The 22,435-nt window shown below is 37.2% G+C and overlaps 1 protein-coding gene across 3 annotated transcripts in view; it reads right to left on the reverse strand.

Moving 5' to 3' along the window:
- The window catches only part of FAM3C (family with sequence similarity 3 member C), a 31,763-nt gene extending 9,496 nt beyond the window's left edge, over positions 1-22,267 (reverse strand). Inside the window, exons 1-5 of one of the 3 annotated variants that reach the window (XM_026067050.1) lie at positions 22,249-22,267; positions 9,400-9,460; positions 6,431-6,535; positions 5,381-5,410; positions 4,827-4,950 (exon numbers count right to left, since the gene is read on the reverse strand). In XM_026067050.1, the coding sequence (XP_025922835.1) occupies positions 4,827-4,950; positions 5,381-5,410; positions 6,431-6,535; positions 9,400-9,412 (272 nt within the window). In that variant the 5' untranslated portion in view covers positions 9,413-9,460; positions 22,249-22,267. Of the gene's footprint in view, positions 1-4,826; positions 4,951-5,380; positions 5,411-6,430; positions 6,536-6,777; positions 6,879-9,399; positions 9,461-22,248 lie in introns of those variants that run through there. The other 2 variants (XM_026067051.1, XM_026067052.1) reach the window with 2 other exon arrangements.
- Between the last annotated feature and the right edge of the window lie 168 nt (positions 22,268-22,435).

The following is a 22,435-nucleotide window of genomic DNA, read 5'->3' on the forward strand; positions in this document are numbered from 1 at the left end:
AATTATACACATAAACACACAAAAAAGGTTAGAATTTTATGCAGGAGATATTTCAGATTTCTCCATTAAGATCAATTCCTAATCTTTTCTATACTGTAAACTTCTATTGCTCTGTTATTACCAGAAGAGAAGTATTTACAAAAACCAAAGCAAAACTATGCATTTTACTTTTCAGCAATAATCTCTGCTTCCCTTTATTAGGAGCTTTAGTTTCTGATTTAAAAACTGATTTCAGATAATAAAAAAATAACTGCAATACCAATACAAAAAAAGTATTAGTTATTAAGGAATGTGGTGAAAGATTCTACAGTAAGGTTACTGCAGCATAAACCTGGCAATGGCTAATAAAACAAAAACTGCATTGAAAAATCACTTGTAAAGAAGTATGACAATATTGTCCCTTCTTCCAAATCCATCAAGTAGCATCAGTGAGTTTTAATATTTTGAGGATGATTACAGTATTTTTTCCCCTCTATTTTGGATTATGCCCTTCCAAGACAGAAGAACAAAGTCTAACTAAACCAATCTACAGCAAAATTCCAATTTCACTCCAAAACATCTAAACAATTAAAAATAATTAAGAAATTAAGTATCTCCTGAATTACATGCACTCTTGTAAACCAAATATCATCCTTATGTTTAATACAGAGCAAAAACTTAAGTTATATCTATTAGTGACAAATTATAAAAACTTGTTTCTGCTTCCTTGTCTTGTGATTACAAAGAACACAAAGTAACTTTCTGATTATGTCAGGGTTGCTGAATTTTATATTTTGCAGGGGCAAGACCATGAAACATTATTATAAAAAGACAATCCCCTCCCCCAAAGAAAAACACAAAAAACCCCACAGAACAATCTGAAGCACCAGCTAGCAAAGAACAGGCTAGAGAAGTACTAACAGGCAGTTTTAAAAAGAAAATTATCAGGATGCAGAGATATTGCTACTGTGCTAATTGAGTTTTTCAAGAATCAGGTTATGGATATTTTTTAATATTAAGGACTTGAATGTCAACACATCCAGTGTGTTGGTTAAACTATATAAACAGAAGTATTGTGCAGAGAAAGGCTAAATTACCATAGAAAATAAACTGGAATTGACTTCAAGAGCAAAAGAAAACAGCATGAATTTTGTGTCTAGTAACACAGATTACAGCAACATGTACTTGGGGTTTACAAGCCTTCATAAACTCAGACAAAGCTTAGAACTTCGCTGGATCACAACAACAACTGAAGAGCCAAAGGACTACTATATTTTAGGTGGGCACAAACTACTAATGCAGAATGGTCATGGAATAGACAAGTGTGATGCTACAATGCATCAGATCAATTATTCCAATTATTTCTAACAAAAATAGCAAACTATTTGTGACGTTAGTGCCCAGTAAATGGGGTACAAGCAGTATGATGTACAATTCTAGCTAAAAGAGAAATATTCAAATGGATGGCTAGGGGAGTAGAAAGCGTATCAGATGGAAAAAAAAAGAGGAGTAGGTCTACATAGATAGGTAGAGACAGATTGGCATTCATTTTTCTTGAGCTTCACAATAGTCATATAGGATATTGATGTTGACAGTCAACACAGGAGAAGCAAACACAAGGAAGGCAAAAGAACTACTTAGGCCAAATGCTACTAGTGGGCAGAATAACAAAATGCATATGGCTCACAAAAACTTCAAAACTGGGCGATGGTTCTGTCATGCAAGAGCTGCACAGTTCTGGGAGAACCTCCCAGCCACCCATGCCTGTGTGGGTGCAAGAGGACTGGGGAAAATACCTGCTGTCTGGCTGGAATTCCTTATGCTTCCAGGGAGCTATCCGACAGCACTGCCATAAAAAAGGACTGGTAACAATAACCCCTTGCAGTCCCCAGTTCCCAGCTGGGGTAAGGCCTGAAAATGTAGAGTAACAGTTTGTACAAACGACCTTGTAACATAGAAAGCAGACGCATAGGCAGTGTGGTATTTTTCAAAGATGAAAACTTTCACCACACAAGAATGGGAAGGGAGAGTCATTTTAGAAGCTTTTTGGAATGTTTCTTCTTTAAACGGAAGGAACACAGCCAAACATGTTCTCTCTCACAAGTCTGGGCTACTCACTCATTATTTGACCTTCACTGATCAAATATAATATACATGAGATGCAAAAAGCTGATAACAGTATCTTCTTTAATCAGTACTTCTACTTCAGTTAGTATTCCTGCATTGTTCAGGACTGTGTGGCAGAAAACTAGAAAAATAGCTCAGAATTACAAATAACACAATACCAGTAAAATAAGGAACTTTTCATTTTTAACTATTTCTGGAACAATGGAGGGAATGATTAATTTCTGGGCCTACTTAGAATAACGTCTGCTGAGCTATCTTGCTTTAAGCTTTATTAGGCACCAGCAGAGGGCACCGGACTAGGATTCGGGAGACTTTTGGTTCAGACGGCACTGACCAGCTCACACGTCCGACTGTTCCAGTTCTGCAAAGTATAGTGTAGAATGAAGATACTGAAATTTACCTCTTCACAGAAATCTGAGCAATCTAGTGTTAAAAAGATAGATACTTATTATTATCTATATCTGTGAAGAGTATTATGTAACATTCCACTAAACCAACTGTCAGTCAAGTTAATACTTTGAATGGAGGTACTCATACTAACCTCTTTATCAGACACACAAAACTTCCACACAGTTTTAGATGTCTACTTCACTTAAAACATTACAGCTATTTTTCTTAACTGCAAGCCATTACATTTTTAAAGAAGCACCAAAAACAGAGAGGGGGGAAAAAAAAAAAAGATTTTACTCTGGTTAGGCAAACCAAAGTAACACAAGAAGAAAAGAAATCAAATTCACTTTTGTTCCCCTCTGATAATGCTATGTATGCATATAAATTCAGGGACCGAAGTGGCTTAGCACTTTTTATTAGTATTTAATAATAATACTTTTGACTAAACAGTGACAAAAATCACCCAAATTGTACTTCTCTACGTAAATCAGGCCAAGAAACTCTGGTGAACAGTTTATTTGAACAATAAAAAGAGCTACCACCCAGGAAATAATATCTCGTAACTCTGAAAGAATATATTTCACACACTCCAGTAGTCTGTGTGCTTAACTACTGGGTGCAATGCTGCAAATTGCTCACAGGAGGGCAGCAGTTTCTCAGTTTTAGAATTCCAAAAATTTACAACCAACAAATTATATGAACTTTTAAAATACCAGTCAAATGCATTATGAACAAAGCAGGAGATCATATAATATTAACCCAATTTTCTGGTGCATGTTTAAACAAACATTTAAAAGTCCTCCTAGAAGGCAATAGCAGAGATTTTTGACAAAGGAAACTGAACTTAAGATGCCATTAGCTGTATACTAGTATTAAAAGAAAGGAAGATTTCTTGCCAGCAACCACTTTCTTTTCCTCACTTTCTTCGGTAAAATAGTAGAGGATTTTTTTGACAAGAACAATTTCCTCTTCTTAGTTGACCAGTAGGTAGGGCACTAATAAAATCACAGCCCTGAAGTTAAAGTATTACTTTCACCCTTTAACTTTTAATCAGCGAATCACCCAAGTCTTCACAGATATTAAGCCTCCTAGCAACCAGAATGAGAAGCTGGCAAATTCTGCAACACCAACAAAAATAACATGCAGAGAGATTAGATAAGACTGTCCAAGGTCATAAAGTGGTATGAATGGGAACAAACTAGTAGCTTTTAGTTACAGTTTGAGGGGACCGAGAGCCTACGCCAGCTTGGCACGTGCTCCCTGACCACACAGGGAAGTTCTGCTGCAAACGGGGTTCTGCACCAATGCAGTCCTACATCTGCAAGAAAGCTCAAGCTAAATTGGCCTCGCATAAGAATTGCTTGAAACTCCAACAGTGCTGATGTTTCAACTAGCAAAGCAAAGGGGAGACACTGCGCATGAGTGATAGTCAGAAAAATCACTCATTTTGACACCACTACAAACAAACTGCTAGAGTTAACACTAAAAAGAGTCTTATCTTTACTCTTATGATGTCGCTTTAAATTACGGAATACAGTGATGGAAAACCTAATTCAACAGATTGATTATCCTATTTGCTGTAATCCATATAATGGGAATATTAAAGACATGCAGTTAAATGCTGTAGGCATAGTATTATTGATAATATTACATTAAAAATACTGTTATTAGAAACACAAGACTTAAAGGCACCTTTTTCAAACAGTTCCTTTAAGGACGCATTAAGGAAATATTACAAAAAGTGAATTTCATTTCATGGTTGTTCTAAATTTTGCAACTATAATTATCATCAGCACAATTAAATAACTACTAATCATTAAAGTATTACTTTTTCCTTTTGAAGTCATCCTTTAAATGTGGAAAATCTTTTGTCATTGGTCCTATTGAAATAAATGGCTTATAAAGATGACTTGCAAAAGACAATTCCACAGCACATTTCTAGCTGATGACATTCAATTAGAAGTATTGGGAGTAATTACTTAAAAATAAAATTATTCATTGAATTACAATTAGGGGCACAAGAAAAAGGTACTTGGAGGCAAGTCTGCATCTGACTTTACAAAGTGTGACTACTCTATAAGTCTGTAAACCTAAAATAAAATGTAAGCTGTCTTGCATTTATTAAAATAGCATACACTTCAGCATTTACTGCAGATTATCAAATGTGTTTTATATTACAATTTGATCTGTGATAACTTGTTCATGTGGTCATTATGCAGGCAAAGAAAACTTACAAACAAAAAATCATTTAAATTACTGGTTTTGCATACAACATGACCCAAGACAACAATTTAAAGAGATACATACAGACAACAGGTGCCAATACTTACACATTATCTTCTACACAAATTTTAGGCCCAACTACATTTGCTGCTCCACTTGCCATTTTGAATGCAAAGTGCTTTTCGGGACAAGCTTTAGAAATCCCACATTTGTATCTTGGAGGTTTTGTAGCTGTCAAAATAAAACAGGACTTTAAAGACAGCAATACAGGTAAGCTAACAGTTAAATAGTTAATTAGTCAATTTTCCAAAGGAATTCAAGAAGAGCAGAGGCAAGCCAGGCTTCATGGTGCAGTTTCACAGCAGCTTAAAATAATCTAAGTTCCTGCAGTACTACTTTACCCTGCTCCCTTGTTCTTACCCCTTTGCTTGCCACCTACCACGGTCATCAAAAGCCACAAATAAAACTCTGCACTCTTGCCAAAATGCTGGAAAAACCATACAGACTTTGCCAGAAATTTAGGAAAGTTAGAGAAAGAGAAAAAAAGTTTCTGATTGCATTTTAAGTGTAATTAAGACTTTCCTAACTATTGAAATCCAGCATTCTTTCTGCCTTTAGTGAAAGCAAGCCACAGCAGTAACACATGCATATGAGTACTCACAGCGTGCAGCTGCATCCAGTGCTGATCTAGCTAAAATGCAAAAGAGTTTTATTTTTACTATAGAAATGTCATTTACTGTAAAATAGCCTATAAATTTTAAACCTTTTTGTACATCTATAAAAATAGATTGATTAAATCATCAAATACATGTGAACATTATGTTCTGATGTAAAACATAAACCTGTACACAGCAGAAGAAAGAAAGTGATCAGGGACCACATTTTGAGGCACTATCTTAATTTACAGCTCTCCAATGAAGGTAAGCATAGAGAAATACAGAACAAGGGGCCTACGGAGATGTGGGTGCTGGAGTGAAGTAAATTCCATTCTTATAACCTGATTTTATCCAACCAAGCAGAAGTACCACAGACTAGAAGCTTTACCAGGATTGGACTTCTTTCACCTAATGCTGGAAGTCCGCAACTCCAGTACATCTGAACCCAGGCTTCAAGACCCCCTTTCTTTGGATGGGAAGGGCCACAAGTGACCTCATCAGGCAGATGTCTGAAATGCTCCTGAGATACTTAACAGAATCTATGTCTGTTCAGTGATTATTACAGATGCCTCTGATGAGTGGTTCAGATGTGGATGCTCACACTGGAGTCTGGAGTTAAGTAACATGAATCCCACCCATGAGCCCCTTTCAAGACAAAGTTGGTTCAAAACACACACCGTGAATTTTAAACCATTTATGCTGGTAACCCCTTTTTTTTGTAGAACTCGGCACATCTGAAATGTTTTGATTACTGCACATTCAATTGTACATGTCAGTTACATAGGTTACAACTCTCAGCTAAGATGGTAAGTAGCAGTAAACAGAAAATCAGGTAAAATTGTGTACGCTTGCAAGACAAGAATCAAACTTATTAAGAACGTAGGTTAAATATTTCATATATAAAATAACTGAAACTACACACATTAAAAATAAACACAAGTTTCTTCTGAAGTGCAAGAGTCTAAGTCAAGGTTACAGCAAAAAGAATATATTATTCTTGATTATGGCTCAAATAAATATTAACAGGTATCTAGAAAAACAAAGTCATCACTCACCAAATATGTGTCCTAAGTTTGCATCCATTTTTATCTCAAAAACTTGAGATATGACATAAAATGTCAATAAAAATATTGCTACGACTACTACCAACTTTGCAGCACCTATTCAGAAGCAGAGAAAAAGTTTCAAAAAATTATCTGTAAATGATAACATTAAAATTTACCAAAATTAACTACATGAGAAATCTCTATCAGGTTAGATTAAGGAGAACTGCTTTCAGAAACGCTGTGGGGCTCGCCAAACAAAAATAATCCACAAGAAAAGAACATTATAATGTAGGGTGCAACTGAGTCAGTCTATCAGATTGCTACACCAAACACATATCCCAGCCATGAAATCTCACCTCCTTTCTTTCTCCAAGCTTCATGCTGGTCTGACCTCACAGTAAACCAACGCAGCTCAGCAACCAGCAGAAAGCACAGACTTTTTCATGGAAATCCAGCTGAACAAGATGAACTAAGCTGATTTAACAATTGGCTGCTCTCCAAAGCAGAAAGTCCCACTCCCCCCATCCTACTTCCCAGTTCTTAGCCATATGTCCCTGTTGCTCACTGTTCATAAATACTCCCTTTCTTTTTGTCTTCAGACTGAGATACCTCTATTTTAATGTGTGACCCAGACTGAGCAATTATGGGTCTGTTTATATACTACAGCTTGGCTGCTTTGATTAGTCAAGCCTGAGCAATACAGTTTAAAAAAAAAAGAAAAAAAAAAAAGCCCCTCTGCCTTCTTTTTAATAAATTTTTAATTACTGACCTTCAAAAATCAAGTTAGTAAAATCTTATTATTTTTTAAATCATCTCTTCTTTAAAAAGCAGTAGCTTTCCCCTCCCCCTTTTAATATGTTGAGGTCTCTGGTGGCTTGAAGTTTTACAAGCCTAATTTTCTTGCAATGCCAAGAGGTCAAGCCACCTGGCAGGGAGAAAAGCTGGAAGCACACAATCACAGAGATTATATCTGAAACAGAAACTCAGTTGTACTTAGCACCATCATGAAGCCTGCTGTTCTAGTTACATATTTGCCATTTTCTAACATTATTTTCAACAGATTTTACAGAATATTCTGCGTTCAGTTTTACTGTAAATTACTGACTGTCTGGAATTAGAAGTCATTATTCTGAGTCCTAGTTAGGTGAAGAGGCATCTGATCAATATCCCACTGTGTTGAACAGCTTTGGGAGAAGCGACCCTGCAGAATGCTTGTATTTCTCAGATTGCCAGGCAAATAAATTATTCAGAAAAGATCTTATGTACTCCTGCAGATCTCAGACTGGGCTGCGAAGGGCTGTTTAGAAAACCTTAAAATAGATAGATTACTCAGCTTTCAGAAGGATGAAAGCTGTTAATCAATCCTTCCAAAGTTGCGGGGGGGAGGGGGAAGACGGGGGGGAAAGATAAGCAGATAGAAAGAGAAAAGATAGATAAGGAAAGAGACATGCATGGGTGAGCACACAGACATTATGTAAAGAAAAAATACAGAAACAAACTTAATTTAAGAACATCAAGCTGGGACTTCAAAGACAACTGCATTTGAAGAAAAATGAACCACAGGTAAGTGCTAAAGAAAACAATCTGAATTTACATTAAAAAGCAGAGAAAAGGTCTGCAAAGGTAACATTACTTAAAAAGACAAGATGGTACCATAGTTTGGAATGTGCCATATAGCAAATGGCAGTTGGAGAGCACACAGTTTGGGTAGATGGAGGAAGAGATGAATGAGAACTCAGTACTGTATGAGCACTAACCATCTCTTCCATTTAATATTCTGAGCCTTTCAGAATTGCACAGGCTCCCACTGAGTGATGTAAGAAATATTCTCTTAGAAAAATCTTTTAATCACAGAATCACAGAATCGCTGAGGTTGGAAGGGACCTCTGGAGATCATCTAGTCCAACCCCCCTTAATACTTGAAGCAAACCCAGCCTGTTTGCTACAGGAGAAATATTCTATATGGACTGTCTTATCTTTTTTGTCTGTAGGTTTTAGCAACAAAATTTTAAGTTAGATGGAAGAGAAGAAAGATTTGGGAAAGGCATCTTCCAGGTGATTTGGCCATCTTCCAGAAATTACAGCATTTCCCCAGACCTCTATTGGCTTTGCTTTCCCTTTAACAAGTGGCTCCCAATTACACTTACTGCAATTAATAAAACTGTATATCCACTCTTGAGCTCTCTGTAACTACCCTGAATGATAATTTTAGAAGCAGCCACAGAAATCAGGAATACTTTCGGGCAGCTAAAAAGGTTAATGTTTAACTCTTTTGGAAAAGAAAGCATCACCCTCTTCTAGGAGGGTGAACAGTTATGCCTCCTGCAACATAACCATACAACTTTTTAATTAAAGTGCAAGGCATCAGAATGTCAAAATTGTTCAATTGCCATACAAATGCAGCAGGCTATTCTACTGCAAAGAAACTTCTAAAATAAAATTTTCCTATAAGATATCTTTGCCAAAGGAATATTGCAATTCTTACAACTACTATACACTTTCAAGTAAAATCAATTTCTCAAGCACTGGACTGAAGTAACATACTTCTATTAAAGTTTTTACAGCTTTCCAACTCCCACTAACCATTCCAGAAGTTTCAAACACTATATTATAATCATGTGTGACACTTCTGGTTGTGGTGTGAGGTGGGGAAGAAATTGCTTAAAACATAGCAATTAGCCATTTTATTATTCCTTCATCATCTTATAGAATTAGCAGCCAAAGCAGATCAAGTCATGGCACCTTATCTAGTCACCGAAGATAGCTGTACTGCTGTAACTGACCGCTTGCTCTTAGACCATGCCAAATTCCAAAACGTGCTTCCAAAAGCTCAGTAAAATGGGACAGCAATGTCATGACGAAACCGTTGTGCATATTTTAAAACTTTGTATTATTGTCACAGCTCTCCTTTATTCATTAATGCTGCCTACAGCTTGTTTCACAAGTTACAAAGGTCTGATTTCACTGAGTGCACTTACCTGCTATTCTCATGTTCAGTCTTCAGCCAGCTGACGACACTACTGCATTAAAAAAAGCCACCTAGGAAAAAGAAAGCACACCATTGTAATTACAGTCAAATATGACCATCACTGTTGTTAACTCATCACAAAACCACCTTGGATTTTCTAGCCAGTAACATTAAGCATGATTTTCCTGAATACTTAACTAGCTTGATTTCTTAATGCTCACAGTAAAAGGAGGAAGATTCAAGATAGATTTCTGACAAACTGCTTTTATTTGTTACTCTATGAAAAAAGCCATCTGAAAAAAAAATTACCTTGATTTCATGAAATCTACTATAAATTCTGTCCACTTTCAGCCTTTGATCTGCGATGTCTTAAATATCTAACAGTGTTGTATCCAGGCAGTCTTTGATTTTTTGAAGCTGTACAGTACAAGTAAACAGTTCTGTCTGCATTCCTTCAAACTCCTAATGACTTTTGGATGCAAGTTGCAATTGGCAATACCACGTTTCAAACTACACTGTGCACAGAAAAGATAATTCTAATACTTCAATGTGATATGTTAATAATGCTTTTATCACTCAAAGCAGTATCCAGGAGATTCATGCTACAGTCAATGGTGATAGAAGCAATAGCCTTAAAATTCAAACCAGTTCAGAGGATAAACAGAAAAGTTTGGCCTAAGCAGCAAACTGTGTAAGCCCAGAAGTTTCTTCTTGAGAAGAGCTTGCCACCTACCACGCAAAGCCTTAAGGAGCCACCACCTACCCAGGCCCTCTTCACAGGCTGCTGCTGCCCTCTCCTGCTCAGCAACCCCTCGACCCAGGGCTGCAACCAAGTCTCTTGCCCTCTGCCTCCAGGACTACCAGTGCTGCAGACTCCGTACATACTGCATGGAGTGGGGACACCTCCTGTGCCGAGTCTCCCTTTACTTCTCATCCAAGAGGCACGGAGCAAAGAAGCTGACCACGTGCAGCCGCTTGGCACTCTCTGCATTGGATATGGTATCCAAGAAAACCAGGTTTAGCAAACACCCTAACCTTTACCAGTGCTGCACCACAGGTTGCTTTGAAGCACTGTAATTAGTTTTATAAGTATATATTTATATTTAAGTATATACAAGTAGATATATAGACAAGAATATATATATATAAAGTAGATTAAGTATGTAAAAAAAAATCTTTAAATGAACTAAAATTAGATTTTGCTTGGAAACAGAACAGTTCAAGCAGTATACTATTTCATTTTCTCTATTGTTATCATAAATAAGAAAGAGCTTCCAGTTACTTTCAAAAATACATAAGCCATTCAAACAAATAAAACTTCCCTTCTGGATTACAAACAAACAATCTGTTCCTGAATTTTCATTTTACTATTCAGACTGACAACTACTTATATCTAACATGGGGGGAAAAAAACCCTTGGCATTCAGTGATTTTGTTGGATTATCTACACTAGAGTTAAATTCGAAAATATGTAAGAAATTATCATTCTAATTCAAGTGGTTGTCCCACAGCCACCTATCATAAAAGCTACAGCATCCCTAAAACACTATCATCCTATGCCATGACTGTGAAAAACAGTCAAAAACTTATCTTTAGAAACTGCCTGAAACGTAATAGTTCTTAGAAGACAAAATTTCAGTCATTCAAGAAGATCACCAAAATCAGTTCTAACTTTCTATAATGGGGAGGGAAAAGTTGTATTACACAAGCAATCTTTTGCTTCACTTCAATTAGCACCTGCAAGTTCAGAGATTTTTGTCCAGACCCTCTTTGCTAAAGACATAACCATTATGCTATACTGCTTACAGTACCAAGGAAAATGCTCAGTAGAAAAGTGAACAGGAGAAACTGAATATAAATACAGAAATATTTATTTCTGCTCCCTAAGAATCTAAAAATAAGTATCAACATAACATTTTAAGAGTAGAAATAAATGTTTTTGAATGGAAAGGATATACACTACAAGTGAAATCTCGTATTATGGATATGTACTTCAGTGAAAGACAAGCATTTGTCTACTTTATAACAGGCAAAAAAAAATCTGCCAGGGCATTTTACATATTATATATAATGCCTTACATCCATAAGTCTGCACAAGCAGAATCCACAGTATTAATTGCTTTCATTTATACAGAGATGTCATTTTGATTTCAGGTGTATCTTCAAGTAACAAGAATATTAAAAACAATAATCAATTGATATGGCAAACTCACTTTTTTTTTTTTAAAGTTGGTGAATAGAATTAATTTAAGCACTCCCTCCCACCTCTGCAGCCTCCCTTCCCCCCCTCCCCCCGGAAATATATCCACATTAAAATAAACACATTCTGTAGTTCCAACAACCACTAGTTTGTTTTAACAGCTCTAGAAAAAAATAGTCCACTCTTTATTTGACTATAAACAAAACCATCTAACAAACTCAAATGCAAAAAATGAATTCTACAGATCAGCTCCATGTTTAAAATCTGAAATGTTTCTTAGATTTAGAAAAAAATATATTATGCCTCAACTTGAAAGAAATTAAAAAAAATGCAGAGATTTTTTTTTTTTAATTACCATATACTGAATTTTATTACGAAGAAGAATTACGGCATTTGATCTAAAGAATAAGTACAGGAATGCTAAAGCACAGGTGCATGTTGCACAGGATTTTCCAACTGCAAGAGGATTCAGTTTATGAACACCAAGTCCTTTTACAATACAATATTGTCTTAGATCATTTTTAAAATTTTTTAATCAAAGACAGAACAGGAATAAAACAGGACACCACAAAAGCCCTTATGAATGCTTATAGGACACCATGCCACATCTTTAGTATCAGATCTTGTAATTACAAAGTAATATAAGACCCTTTGAAATTACAGAAGTGATATAAAAATGGATTTTGCAAGTTCAATTATCACTTTATTTAGGATTATTAAAAAGAGAAAAAAAAAAAGCACTACCACAACCAACTTCGCTCAGACTCAGATGCACAAAAATACTAGCAACAGCATTTATTCAATTGCTTTAGAAAAATGGGCTTTAAAAAAAATAAAAATCCTCCTCTTCGACATAACATTCCATCAAGCAGGGATAGCAGAATTACAGCCCAAACGACTTCATAACTTATGAATGTCCAATAATAAAGGTAACCCCTTTATTACTGCATTAGTATGATTTATTTTTGTCAGGCAGTACAACGAGGCTCGTATTTATCGCTTATTAGTCAGAAACTGACCCAGGAGATAGAGCCCGGAAGGAGGGGCGCTCCGCAGCACTCTGACCTCAGAGTACAGCAGAACCCTATACCGAAGCAAGGGCAGCGAGAGCAACAGGAGACAGCTGACAGAAGTGATCAAGATCTACTTGTGACTTGTGTAACAGCTGGATTTTGGGAAGCACTATGCAGTATGATTATGAAATGTATTCTTTTTTCCCCTTCAGACTGCCTTCTTAGCACAGGACTTAGAAGTCTATCAGTCAGGTATAAAAGCGGACATGGGGCAAGAAACTAACAAATCCCTTGCATGTGACACCAAGTGCCTGGAAGCAAAGAGCTATCCACAGGAGAATCTACACCCAGCACCTTCAGATGCCAAGGTCTCCTCTTCTTCACGTAAAGGAAAGTTATTATTTCCCTGGATGGAATATTGGAAGAAGGACTGCAGCACAGGATTCCAGTTTGCCTCTATCATGGATAGGGATACAAGTGTTTTAATAGTCAGAGTGAAAACTAGTTACAATCAGCACAGTCAAATATCTACACGTGGCACATACATTCATTCACAAGATGAATATAACTGAATTACGTGTTCTATTAAACTCCTTATATTCCTAATTTGCCAGGAGGAACTCTGTACAACTTTTCATGGGACTGCAGGAGCATGCTTTGCCTTTTCCTGTGATCTCACTCAGCAGGAAAGGTGTAGACATTTCTTCTCTCAGAAACAGCCGTATCAGTTGAAGAGATTTTTGAGCCTTGCTGCCTGTCATTGCCAAATTTGCAAAAGCCAGCATTTAAACAGAAGAAAAGTCAGAGGCAAAAAAGTTCAGAGCAGTGACCTCACACCTACAGTAGACCATGCCCACATCCTCAATACTTGCAAGACCACAGATATACAAGGCTGTTGTGGCCTACCTGTCAGTAGGTGGCTAATGTTTTCTTTTAAAGCCTAGATGATGTTAATCTTCAGTAGAGATCAGACAGCCAACCATGCTGATTCAGTAAGACTGATCAGTAAGATTCAGTAAGACATTCCTGTATGTAAAGTTGCTAATTACTGAATAGAAGCAAACAAAGAAGAGGGGAATGTTTTGTTAGTTAAACTGATGGTAGAAAGTTCTCTCTGAACTGTCTGAACATACTGACAAAAGTGACAAAAACACAGCAGGAACGAAGTTGGTTCTGCTGCATTAGTGAATTCAGGGATTGTTCTTTCGGTATGGATCAGTACCTAGGTTGATTGACCTCTCAGGAGTAGGAAGAAAAAGGTAGGCAGTTTAGTGAACTGGAGAAGACAAGAAGATACACATTACAAACTTTTTTTGAATTGCAGTATGTTGTACACTTACTGCATGGAGTTGCACTATTTTATGTTGGTCCTTGCAGAAAAGTGTTATTTATTCTGGCTACAGAGTAGTAGGGAGTGGATGTGCAGAAAGACAGTTGGGAGTTGAGGTTCCTGTTGAGGTTACTTTTTTCTACTCCACCCATTCTTGTGAATTGTATTTTGTCTCAAGGCAAGGGCACCTTCCAGATGTTATGATTTCCAGTTCCTTTTCAAGTAGCAACCTCCCTAACAGCCCCAAATGCTATACATAGGGCAACATAACAAAAGTAGAAGAAGCGAAAAGAAACAACAGCTTACAAAAAAGGAAGAGAGAAGTGTGCTAACCCCCACCCTTCTTTCATTACCATTCAGTTCTAGTCTTTGGGGGATTTTTAGTTTGCTGCTCCGTTTGTTGATTAAATTGTGTGGTAAAAGGGATAACAGATTTAACACAAGTCTGCCAATTCAGTATATACATTCATATAACTGCTACACACATTCTGATATATGCTAAAACTATCCAGCTATAATCACTAGAGCAGTAGATATCTGCTTTAAAAGAAGTGACCTGTATCTTTTCGGGGAACTCTGCCAGGTATTTCACATAGGAAGCTTCTATTATAACTTCATTTAGGAAAACTATGAGCTTATAATCCTGCAAAGCAAATCTTCTTTCTGTATTATAATATGATAAACATTTTCTAACATGCTAAGATTAGCTTCTTTTTGTGCTCATGTATTAGCTATGATGGTCATCGAGCAGGCCAGTTTCTTCCTAGAATCAGGGTGTGAGGAAATTCCTTTGAGGTAAGTAAAATAACTGGTTAAAAAAAAATATTCAGCTCTTATTAATGTTGTCATACTGAGATAACAGTGAGTGAAGTCCAGATTTCTGTCCTGAGCTGAATTCCATTCAATTCAGTCAACTCTTTATTAGCCTTCCTTAATGCTCTTGCCCAGAGATCACTGTCATGGAGTACATGAAGAAAAGCACATTTCACTTGCACAGAGACTGTGCCCTGCTTACTGTGGTTTAAAGCTCTACCTGCTCTCTCTGTTTTTTGTTTTTTGTTTTTTTTTTCCAAATATGACTGTAATAAATGTTCTTACGGATAATGCGAAACATGTAAATTAGTCTATTTTACTCCCACTTCCCTAGGATAACAGTATTTCCACTAGCAATTTGATAATTTGTACAGAGAATACTTATGACACTGGCAGATGAAAGCAAGCAGGAATGAGGGGCAAGAATTCAGAAGGTCAAGGTAATTTTGAATTCTGATCTTAGTAAACTGGAAAAAGGTTCCCCCCCCCAAAAAAAAAAAAAATCAACAATGAAATTAAATAAAACAAAGAAATATGCTTCAAGAGGACATAAGTACAGAAAACCAGGCAGCAATAATGAAGAAAAGGATCTGAGAGGCTACAGCAACTCTGATATTAAGCGTCAATGTGGTACTGTTGCGAAAACGGAAATGCTCATTCTGAAATGTACCACAAGGATTGCTGTGTGAAAAACAAACAAACAAACAAATGATTCTGCTCTACCTATGTGCTACCCAGACTTTTGATTGAGATTGGTACATAGATTTTTTTCTAAATCTTTCTTAAAGCATAATCTTTAAATGGAAGAATCTAGATGACAAATAGATGATCTAAATAAAACAACTGCAGGGCTAAAAGTATCAGCTTTTTTTTTTGTAAGAATGTGTGAAAGCTAAGAGAGAAGTAAAGAATGGACACCCTTGTCTCTTACCTCCAAGGTGTAATTTAGAAATTGGTTAAAATATGCTAAGATGAACTATTCTCAGTGTCCACTGGAGATGGAGCTGTTTGCTGCTTACCTATTTGTAGTTATAGATTGAATCCAACTACAAGGATAGTCAAAAAATGGAAAAGACTATTCAAGAATGCTGTAAATCATCATGAAACTCTAGACAAACATAAACGCTGGGTTTTCTTAATCCAGGTACTTTACAAAGTTTGAGCTAGTGTCCTCTTCAATATTAATCCCATATTTCTATACTATTATATGTGCAGGTGTATACAGACATGTTTTACTCCATCTGTATCAGCTTGAGATGCTTTGAATTAAATTCACAAACAGGAGGATTTTTTTTTTCCTCTCTTCAACAGGATTTAGAAATTAGCATACTTTCAAAATGGTCAAGTAATGCAATACCTGTTTTATCTACTGTATTACTACCTGTTAATATGTACAGTATTACCAAGCTACACTGTACTATTTTTGTACTAGGATTAGATAAGCATTCAAAATTATTTAGTACAAAAGGAAGAGAAAGCTTAGGATTTTATTTTTATTTCTGAGGCAAAACTAGATTAGGATGGTCTTTGAGGAAGGCATTTTGTGCTGCAAACACAAACAGTGATCAGCAGACACATTTTTTCTGTCAGAGAACAACTAAAAAAAAGCCATTTTATCTTTTCATACCTGATGAAGGTGCAATCAGTGAAATAAAATTCTGTTTAATCAAATCTCTTTTAATAGTTATTCCAGCCTATGCTGCCTTTGAGAAGTTCAGAGTGGTGGTGGTTTTCTGCTCAAAATTACACAGCGATTCAGACATTTCAAGATTAGCATTAGCTATTCCTATCTGAGCTCTAGTTTTAAACCAGTAGCTGTGCCAACCTGAATTATATGCCAGTCTGGGGTGAGGAAGCAGCCACAGACCAAACAGCTGAGACTGTAGAAATCATTCAGAATCTAAACCGGAGTAGGAATCCAGGCTTTTAGCATGATTGGTTTTATTCAACTACAAGATGTATTTTCTTACCCAGATCACTCCTAATCCTTTTGTTAGACTATTCATAGTTTTTCCACTGCATTTACAAATTTTGTTTAATTTGAAACTGAATTTATTTCCCTGAATGACAGACATAGAAAAAAATTACATCTTAAAAAATAATTACTGTATTTCAATTTTGTTGTATAACCAGGGACCATTTATGCCTTCGGATGCGAGTCATTTCTCCCCTTCAGGCACTCCTCTATCCATACAAATTCCTTGTGGTTATGAAGAACACCACACAGGCAAAAGGTTTGTCCGCACAGCAGAACTTACAGAATTGTGGATATGTATTTTTTCCTCCTCAGAGGCAAAATCTACCACCCAGTACAACTGTTAACTTCTCTTACAAAAATGATACCACTTGAATTGTATTCTTCCGTATACAGAAGATTCAACTTGGTATTCTGACAACACCGAACTAGACCTGAAAAGTTTGGACTGCTAACACCAGATTTTATTCTACTTCTGCCAGCAGCAAATTGAACCCTGACAAACTTACCCCCAAATTAGAAAGGAGACACTACGCAACAGTAGCAGAATCACCTTTGTTGAAAATACTGGTATGTGGTTTCACTTTTGTTTTAAGAAAGGAAATATACATGAGAAGAAACATTACTCTGCACAAGTACTTTGATACTTGATGTACAAAACAAACATTTTCCAAGTGTCAAATTACTGACCATGCAAATGCCCTCCCTCCACCACAGCTCTTCCTAGCAGCATCAGTCCAGGACTTTAACCTTAGGCAACACACAAACTAATAGTCCTCACAACCAGAAAAATTCTCCTGAATCCTGAGAAGCCTAAGATAAAAGTACTAAGGCACTCTTCTCACTAAGAGTGAGACTCAGTCCACACTCCTTTGGCAAATAAAATGGAAGACGACCTCACAAAGCACCCTGTTTCCAGAGGCTGACTTCAGATGGGGAGTCATCTCAATCCATACTTTGAAGCCTCTCCCCAAATATTACACAAAATGTATTGGTCAATATTAAAAAAAAAGTTTAAGTGTTTAAGTTAAGGTCCCTAAAAACATACTATTTAAATGTGTTAACTTTAACACACTGCTGTTTAAATACCTATTAAAGAGAATCTTAGCCCTGTTTTTTCCACAGGATTGGAAAAAAAAATCACAGAGGATTTAAGATAAGTAAAAACCTCAAAAAACAAATTGCTGAACCTCCTTCACCCATTTCCTTTTCAAACTTCACCACAGAGAAGAACATGTTTTCAGTACAGATGAAGTTTTCAGAAGTTCAGCTGGATGATTAGTTGAATAGAGAATTCTCAGAATAGAGAATTAATGGACAATAACATAGGGAGGGAGGGAGGAAGGGAGATTAGCTTTTTTTTTCCTGTCAAATGATGAGCAAGCTTTTGTAATAGAAGCACTGCTGCAACTACCACCTGTTTGAAAGTTTAAAACCACTGATTTGTTTTATGTCTTTTTTTTTTTTTAAACTTTTTAAAGAAGCAAATCGCCATCTTGATTTTGTAAGATGGTCAAATTTGTTCAGTAATTCCAAAACAGCAAGGAGTAAATAGTTTCATAACACACTTATCTGCAAGATCACCAGGAATCACTGAAAACAGGGTATGGCCATAAGACAACATACTTATGTTTCAAACGTATGACAGCATTTGTATCTTTATATCAATAAAAATATGAAGCCTTTTGTCAGAACAATGCATCACTATCATGCATCTTATCCTGCCCCATACAGAAACTCTCAGTAGAACTACCATTTAAAAAAAATTAGCATAAGAGTAACTGACTAATAGTAATACTGACTAGTAATATTACTAGAATAAAGACTGGTATTATTACACATGACCACTATAGAAATTTATTGGCGGCTATGGTTACAGCACCTCACTTGACACAGGGGCCCATTTTAAAAAAGGGTATCAAGCAAGTAAGCACAACAGCAAAGAAGTATTACAAATACTTACTCTGTAGGACCAAATTTACCACAGAAAAACTGATCTGTTCCCCCCAACACTTTTCTTCCCCCCAAACATAACCAGATTCTAGAGAGTAAATTTAAGATATTAAGAGATCTTCATCTTATGAATGAGATTCATGTATTGCACTGAACACCACATTTATCACAAAACAGAGCTGCCCATCAAGACTGCAGACAGATCAGCCATGTGGGGAACTCCTGTACACTTCACAGGGCAGGGAAAATATCAAAGGTACCCACAGCAGCAATGGACACCACCATAATGATACTACCAGCAACCATTTAAGCTTTTTGAACAAAAGGTCAGCAAAATCCAAGGAGGTTGTGTGTGGGACAAGAGTTGTAACCTTTCCTCTGTAGCAAGCTTATCTCACTAGGAAGCTGGGACCTGCCTCTGGGGAAATTTTTCCATGTTGGTTGCCACTGCTCAAAGCAGTGTTGGTATCTCTCCCTCCTCTTGCTTCAAGGATACAGAAACCCCTGCCCTACCCCTGCCTGCTCTCACCCACTCAGCTCCCCCGCGAGGTAGCACCAGTTTTGGCCCTTTGCTGGACAGAAAGAGCATGCTGCTGGCTGAGCGGGGCACCCTGCAGAAGCATCATGCTTCAGCTCTGGGGAGAAGGGATAGGGAGCAGCACAGCAAGTCCAACGTGCAGAGGGACCAGGCTGGGCCTTAGAGCACAACGCACAGTGGGATCCTATCACAGGTATCAGGCTGCTGGCAGTGACTAACAACCTCCACGCTGCTCGAAATGGTTAGAATCACAGTACCCCTGTAGTACGGTCGAGTCATCGCTACCAAACCATGCTAGCACTGAACAGACTATCATTTGTGAGAGATGGGGTGAAATACACCCAGGTATGGGAAGGAAGTCAGTCAGTTACAGGATACTTGGTATCCAGATATGGTATCACATATTAGGAACAAAAATAGTTGAAGAACAATACCTAAATAGAAGAAATAGAATAGAATAAAAGAAAATACCTTCATAGCTCACTGTGAAAACTTAAGTGTGACTGAATTTTGAGCAGCCTGGTAAAGTACTATTCAATATTATCATCAAGGACTTGAACTACTGAAGAGGCATATGCTTTGAAATTTGTGGATAACATCAAGATGCAGGGAACTATAAACAAATCAAAGGAAAGAATCAGAACTACAAATTATCTGTATTTTTTTAAGAAAAAAAATCCTTAAGTCCTTTTAAAATCCATATTCCATTTAAAAAACACAAGTCTATATTTGGGTTCACAGTATGGCATCGATTTTTAGAATACAAAGCGGGAAGCCAGAAGCATCTACTTACGTGCTATAGATGTTTTAACATCCGTATTGAAAAATCTGGTGTTGAGAGATGATGTTTCATGCAGCAATACCAGTTTAAAGTTATTTCCTCCTTGCCACTTTTTCCCTCTCTCATGTCACTAGGCCTCAGGCCTGGGTAATACTACAAAGCATAGAAACTTAGGAGACAGGCTGATCTCATCTGCCAGGGTGTTGCTGCTGCCAAAAAGGAGAGTCACACTAAACCTTTTCTCCAGCCCTGGCCACATGGTTTTGCTCACTAAGCAAGAAAAAAGCTAACTTAGTAAAAGAGAATGAATATATTTCTGCCAGTCTAGCAGATAACTATTAGGAGTCATAGGGAGCAGAGCACAGCAGCAGTAGGCTGTTAGATTTGTGCAGCCATCTCATGAAGCTTCATTGAAAAACTAAGTTTTCTGACCCTATTGCTGATTATATTTTTCCTGAAGTAACCCCGAGAATTTATGAACGGTCTTGGTTTCAGATAAATATGATAATTCCCAGAGAGAGCCTTTTAGAATGCTAAACAGTTATAATTAATTCCAGCGCTGCTGACAGCAAAATGATTACCATAGGGTTGTACAGCAGGCCACTGACAGAGAAAATGTGTGGTTTAATAATTAAACCTTAAACTCTAAACTTCCTTAGCAGATTTTGGTGCAAAACTCAAAATTGAACATCTCATCACCTATACCAACTCTTATGGAGATATTGGTTGCCAAGGTAAGTGATAAGACTTGCAGTCTTTACACTCACAGATCAGCCCTTTGACTTCATGGGGACTGCAGACTGAAAAAACCCCCCAGAAATCTAAATGAACAGATTCTATTTGAATAAGCTAAGGCTTAAGTAAGAAGTTCTCTGTGTCTGCTAAGGATTCATCTTATGGACATCTAATCTGTAGGCTATAAAATAAAATGTAAGCAAACATATATATTTTGGGGACTTATAAAATACCAATCCACTTGTGATCTTACAGAAAAAAAAAAACACTCTTCTTATGCTAATCTTCTGAATAAAACTATAATCTAAGTGTTCATTTACAGTTCATATTTTAAACATTAGCTTGGCAAAATTTCATTGAACTCAAACTCTTCCTATATTATAGCTTTCTTAAATTGCTGAGAGAATTCTCGCTAGATGTAGAGTTTGAATGCGTTCTCCCACTTGGGCTGCATCTACAGACGCTAGGCAATAATATGTGGGTAAAGCGAGGCAATTTCCTCAGTTAGCCATTTACTCCACACACTTACTAGATGAAATGTTCAGGTCTATTGTAAAAAGACAGAAAGAGAAGCAATGGCTACAATAAACCACATACCTCCTCCATCCTTAAGTGATTAGATATTATTACACAACAATACTAAGCTATTAACTTGTAAGGAGTCTATCTTCAGGCTTCAAGCAAGTTACAAAACTTGTTTTGCCAAAGAGACAACTATGCAAGCCAACAGATCAAAAAGACTTCTTACTTCAAAGAATCCCTCTGTGGCCAGGGGTCAGCCTAGGCCTACTGAAGTCAGTTGTACCTTGATTACCCTCACAGGCTTTAAAAAAAGGGCAAAAATGCACTGGCATTAACCAGTGCTTTTTACTTTTTCTAAATAATTCTACTGTTAGGATTAAATAATATTTTGGTGGAGGAAAAGGACCAGTCAACTATGTTCACTGGCAAGGAAGAACCATGTATGGAGTTACAGGAACACAGAATAATACAAAAGAAATGCCATGTATACACAGAGATCTTTAAAAAAGTCAAGAGTTGCCACAATACCATTTAATCCCATTTTAAGTTTGAGAAAAGGGAAGGAAAAAGAAATCAGGTGAGCTACACAGCCTGTCAGCAGCTCAGACGAAGACATAGCTGAAGATATGGTAGCACTTACCTACAATAACGAAAAAAGTAGAAAATAATAATACGTTTTCCTACATCACAAACTCAGAAAGTAGAAATCAAAGAATCATGCACAGCTTCTACATCTGTTTCTCTGCAAATCTAGATGCACAGCACTTTCTCCTCGCCTGTTCTGGGCTGTTCTCTGCAACACTGCAATTTACTGGTTTAGTTAAACACGAGTTGATCCTTGCAACCCCACTGTCAGCAATGCCCATGATTCACTACTCAACAGTGAGTGAAAAGGGCGTAACAAAACAAATTAAAGAGAAATACCTTTTTTAAAAAATACATACTGTGCTATCTCTTCAGTCAAAGCAGTCAAAGACCGACTACAGCAAAAACACTTACTGCTTTACCCATACCGGGGCATTTAGCCATACCGCGCGAGAGATAACACGACTCCTCGCCTCCCCCCTGCCTCCGCGGCGGCCGGCGCAGTAAAGGCCCCGGAGCGGCCGCCGGCCTCGCCGCTCAGCGGCGGCGCGGCCCGAGGAGCAGGCGCAGCCGCAGGCAGCCGCGGAGAACCCGGCCCGCG

This window comes from Apteryx rowi, unplaced genomic scaffold, assembly GCF_003343035.1.
Source record: "Apteryx rowi isolate R43461 unplaced genomic scaffold, aptRow1 scaffold_252, whole genome shotgun sequence".
Classification (NCBI taxonomy): Eukaryota; Metazoa; Chordata; class Aves; order Apterygiformes; family Apterygidae; genus Apteryx; species Apteryx rowi.